Here is a 5,623-nt window from a genome sequence, read left to right on the forward strand (position 1 = left end):
TGATTGGTGTGAGGTGGAATCTCAGGGTTGTTTTGATTTGCATTTCCCTGATGTAATCTAATACTCTTAAAATTTGTCTAGCTACTGACTTCCTTTTTAAACTTCCGACAGACAGAGGAATTTTCTTTTCTCCAGAGTGCTAGTGTCAAGCAAGCAATGTGTGGGGAAATAAACTGATTGAAAAATAATGTAAGAAGCATGCTCAGTTGTCACTTGGAAGTCTAGAGAAAACTGACTCTTTCTACTCAGTGGTATGGAAACACAAGGACCTTGCTCTCCTGTGTGGACAGGAAGTGTTTTATGTTTCATTTCTCTCTAGTATAGATGTTCAAAACCCTTTGTTCCTTTGGCTCTTAAGTTCTCCTTCTCTTCACCAAGGGAGAAATTATTGATTCATATCTTGCTAGAAAAGATTTGCAAAAATGGAGATTAAGTCATTGGGCCAGTGAGGGTTGTCATATGCCAACCCTCTTCAAATGCCAGGCTGCACGGGAAGAGACCAAGCCACCGGGAGGCAATGTGAAGGCCAGAAATATGCTTGACTGGAGTCCACAAAGTTCAAGTTCTGATTCTTGTGGTGTCTTAGAAAAAAACATCAACCAACTCTTTATGTCGTTGAATGTTTTACCAGTACATTAAAAATGCTTTCAGGAAGGATGACTGTGTGCTTCATCTTGTGGAGTCCATTTTCTCAGAGTGTTTCTGCTGGTTGCTTTCTCCCACAGGTATGACGTGAGGCAGGAGCTCATGGACCCTGCTTACCCCAAGCTGATTTCCACACACTTCCCAGGAATCAAGCCTAAAATTGATGCAGTCCTCTATTTCAAAAGTAAGTAGGCTGGGAACATATTGGAAATCAGATTTTAAAGTACAAAAGTATACACTGGGATCGTGGGTGGGGTGGAAGCTGCTCCCGTTTATGGTGTGAATATGTTCAACTTTAGCCTGAGAAAACTTGCCTGTCAGTGTCAAATGGCAATTGTCCTGCTGTGCATGTGGCATCTACAAGCCTGATGTACTGCTAATGGTCCCCAACGTGGATCTCTGGAATCATACCTTTTGTAGTCTTGATAATCTTTAAGAACAGCTCCAGGTTTTAAAGAAACACAAAGTAAGAATTAAAGAAATGACTTTGTTTTTATTTTAGGACACTACTACATCTTCCAAGGAGCCTATCAATTGGAATATGACCCCCTGTTCCGTCGTGTCACCAAAACATTGAAAAGTACAAGCTGGTTCGGTTGTTAGGAAGAATGTAGTGAAAGGTGCTGGCTGGTTTTTCAGTTTCATAAGTATATTTACTACATAATCACTTTATGCTCAGAGTGTAACTATGTGGCAATAATGTAACAGGAAATAAGGGGAGGTGTACAGGTCACATACACATAGTTACACAGAAAAGTGCTTTTACAAAATTAACCTCTTTTAGGAAACTTTTTCACTTCATTCTATTCTTAATTTTGAAAGCACATGCCTTCGAAGGCCAACTGGTTTATCTGTAGGTTGTTTTCTAACAACCTTCAAGTGGAAATATTAGAGAAATATTAGAATTACTCTCTTGTCTTTACTGAAATGTAACATGTTTTGTTTTCTTTAAATAAATTCAAAGAAAGCGTTTGCCTTTTAATTTTTCTTTTAAAAAGTGTGTGTGTGTGTGTGTGTGTGTGTGTGTGTGATTGTGTGTTGTCTATGTGCATATTTATGCATCACATGCTGGTAGAAGCCAGAAGAGGATGTCAGATCCCTAGAAATGGGAGTTACCATGATTATGGGAAGCACTGTGGGTGCTGGGGATTGACGCCTAAAAGAGCAGCCTGTGCTCTTAACTCTTGTATCACCTCTCCAGCCCCGGTTATATTTTTCTTGAAAATCAAACAATTTTGAAAATAACTGTGGACTTCCAAATAAAATCTTTCTGTGACTTTACCAAACCGTCAATAGAGATGTGATAGCTATAAAAAGTTGGAGCTTGGAGTCCTTTGAATCACTTGTGTATGAACAGCAGTCTAAACCCAAGACAAGAAAGCATTCTCTAGCCAGCACGACGTGACTCCAAGGGTGGCTCCATATGACCACAAGACTGAAGAGGAGATAGGAGGAAATAAAGCGTCTGTCCTTGTTAGATGTATTGTGTGGCTCATTTCACATCAGGAAGTGGGTTGTAGCATTGCTATGTGGCCTTGCAGGACATTAAACGGAAGCCTCCTTAAGCACAGGAGGAACTGTGAGTAGCATATGCTTTGTTTGTCGCAGGGAAAAGACAACATGGTGAGCCTGCCATGTCTGTGTCCTGGCCTGCCTTCTATCAGTTTTATTTATTGTCCTGATATCTTGGCTCCCCATCTTCTGTATGTGTATGCTGTACAGATCTCACTTAAAGCTTATGAGTTCGTGAAATATGTTCAATGTTAAAACTGACTGGTGTGTTGTCCAAGAAACAGAGACGCCTCCCTAGCAGACTGTCATCCGGGCATCTTTGGAGACAGAAATGAACTGAAATAGGAATGACCTGAGGAAAGGGCTCCTTTCCCTTTGTGTGTCAGCTGTGAGTGTTAACCTTCAACATCAACTTCATGAGATCTGGAGTCATGTAAGAGACGGGTGAGCACTACTTCAAAGAAGGTAAACGGTAGGGAGCATTTTCACTTTCAGGGCAGTGGCAGATTGATGACAGTCCCATCATGGGAAGGACAGCGTTTTGTCCTTAATAGGGTAGATCATTAATTTTGGTTATGAATTCGCATTTCCTGTACATAGTGCTCCTGCCCAAACTATCACCCATGGACTTACAGCATACCTTACCACCACCATGGTATTCCACACAGCATTGTTTCTGTTCAGGGACCTCATTTCACAGCCACAGTAGAGTCACATTAGGCTCACATTCATGTTGATATTCATGCTCTGAACAGTCCTGACACAGGAAAAACACCTGCTTTATAGACTGCTGTAAGTCTTTGATTGATTTCTAGAATCTTTATCTTCTCAGTATTAGAGTCTGAACCCAGGGCCATGTGTGTACAACAAAGCACATGACCTTTAAGCTATGCCCTAGCAGTTAAGATTCTGAAAAGGTCTTTTTTTTTGGGGGGGGGGGGAATTTTGTGCTGGTGTTTTTGTTTCTTTTATGAAAAAATATTTTGATTATCCTTTATTTAATCATTCCAGGTGGCATGGCTTTTAAATTATTAATTTTAGTGTTGAAAGCAAAGAGATATTTAAAACCTTAAATTGATGCTACTATTCTCATAATAATTCTGTCAGCATGGATTTTTTCAGGAAATGTATTATTTATATTAAAATGTGATTTAGCTGACTCAATACCTAAAATATTTTCATAACTTCTGCTATGGCAAATGTTTCCTGAGACAGACTAACTAAAGCTCTTCAAAATCTGATGGCTTTTAAGGATCTTTTAAGGCTTTTAAGGTAGTCATGGACCAAAAACTTGAGACCTTCCTTTTAATACTTTAGGAGGATTCTATTAATTTAAAAATTCTAAAATGGCTAGTACCCCCAGAGCTCATGTCTCTAGCTGCATATGTAGCAGAAGATGGAGTATTCAGCCATCATTGGGAAGAGAGGCCCCTTGGTCTTGCAAACTTTATATGACCCATAGAGGGGAACGCCAGGGCCAAGAAGTGGGAGTGGGTGGGTAGGGGAGCAGGGTGGGGGGAGGGTATAGGGGACATTCGGGATAGCATTTGAAATGTAAGTGAAGAAAATATCTAATAAAATAATTTTAAAAAAAAGAAAAGGGAAAAATTCTAAAATGATTTTTACTTAAAGGCATCTCTGTCTCACTCTCTAGGACTATCTTTTCTGGCTCCATGTTCTTGGTTAATATGAATATCCTCATGAATTTTTAAACATTCTGGGAGCTGAAGAGGTGGCTCATTGGTTATGAGCACTGACTTTTCTTCTAGAGGTCCTGAGTCCAAATTCCAGTAACCGCATAGTGGCTCACAACCACCAGTAATGGGATCTGACTCCCTCTCTGGTGTATCTGAAGACAGCTACAGTGTATTTATGTATAATAATAAATAAATCTTGGGGGAGAGGAAGATATTCTGTGCTGTCTTCTAGCTCCAGTTTTTTACATTTAGAAAGCCCAAAACATTTTAAAATGAGCTCTCTTTTGTTATGGTTTGGAAAACTTGAACATTTAAAAAAAATTGTTCCATTTTTGTGAATTTTCTCCTATTCTGAAAAAAATTCAGTAATTATCTCTTTTGTAGTATTTTTATTAATCATTCAAGTCTTCTTCTGAGACAAAAAAAATCATTCAATCTTCCTCATAGCCTCTTATTCTTCTAACCTTTCTTTGGGTTCTTCATTTTATCTTACTCTGATATTCCTTGGGCCAGTTTTCTCATTTGTCTTCAAGTTTAGTAACAATCTCATCACCTGCTTGTAATCAACTCTATAAAAATATGTCTTATTTGCTTATTTTTATTTTATGTGTACACATATGTACCTGAGTGTGTGTATGTGATCATGTACATGCATGGCCTACAGAGGCCAGAGGACAGCATTAGATCCCCTAGAACTTGAGTTACAGAAGGTTATGAACTGACTAACTAATATGGCTGCTGGGAATTGAACTCTCAGATCTTCTATTATAGCAGCCAGTGATCGCAACATTAAGTCATCTCTATAATTCACTGTTTAGCCTATACATTCCAGCTTTACATTTGAGCAAAGAGTGTCATTTCCAAAGTGTTCACATGATGTGTTTTCAAGGCAGTCTGGGTATGACTTACTCTCTTACTTGCTCATCTTTGTGATTTTTCTCTATTACTTTTTAGATTCTTCATTATCTGGAAAGGATTTGATGATTCAATATTCAAAGACCTTGTAACTCAAGTTCAATGCTTGCTTTTCAATTGGCTTTGCTGATAGAGCCTTGCTCCTTTGTGTATTAGGAAAGCTTTGTGAGCTCATTTTTAAAAATCTTAAACAGTGCCTTTTAAGACAAGCTCTCTCTCTCTGGAGTTCAGATTAGCCTTATGCTTATAGCAATCCACCTGTCTCATTCTTTTTTTTTTTTCATTTTTTTATTATTATTTTCTTTTTTTTTTGTTCTTTGCCCATTTTTTTATTTATTATTATTTTCTTTATTTACATTTCAAATGCTATCCCGAAAGTTCCCAAAACCCCCCGCCCCTGCTCCCCTACCCACCCACTCCCACTACTTAGCCCTGGCCTTCCCCTGTGCTGGGTCATAGAAAGTTTACAAGACCAAGGGGCCTCTCTTCCCAGTGATGGCTGATTAGGCCATCTTCTGCTACATATGCAGGTAGAGACACAAGCTCAGGGGGTACTGGTTAGTTCATATTGTTGTTCCACCTACAGGGTTGCATCCCCCTTCAGCTCCTTGGGTACTTTCTCTAGCTCCTCCATAGGGGGTCCTGTGTTCCAACCAATAGCTGACTGTGAGCATCCACTTTGGTGTTTGCCAGGCACTGGCATAGCCTCACAAGAGGCCACTATATCAGGGTCCCTTCAGCAGAATCTTGCTGGCATTTGCATTAGTATCTGGGTTTGGTGGCTGATGATGGTATGGTTTCCCGGATGGGGTAGTCTCTGGATAGTCCATCCTTTCATCTTAGCTCTAAATTTT

General features: G+C 39.4%; 1 protein-coding gene across 3 annotated transcripts in view; it reads left to right on the top strand.

Annotated features, from left to right (window-relative positions):
* The window catches only part of Mmp12 (matrix metallopeptidase 12), a 15,854-nt gene extending 12,457 nt beyond the window's left edge, over positions 1-3,397 (top strand). For 2 of the 3 annotated variants that reach the window (XM_021205990.1, XM_021205989.1), the window contains 2 exons: positions 726-829; positions 1,148-3,397. In XM_021205990.1, coding sequence (XP_021061649.1) covers positions 726-829; positions 1,148-1,248 — 205 coding nt within the window. In that variant the 3' untranslated portion in view covers positions 1,249-3,397. The remainder of the gene's footprint in view (positions 1-725; positions 830-1,147) is intronic. The other variant, XM_021205988.1, reaches the window with a different exon arrangement.
* Positions 3,398-5,623: the final 2,226 nt, after the last annotated feature.

The sequence above is a fragment of the Mus pahari genome, chromosome 10, assembly GCF_900095145.1.
Source record: "Mus pahari chromosome 10, PAHARI_EIJ_v1.1, whole genome shotgun sequence".
NCBI classification, from domain to species: domain Eukaryota; kingdom Metazoa; phylum Chordata; class Mammalia; order Rodentia; family Muridae; genus Mus; species Mus pahari.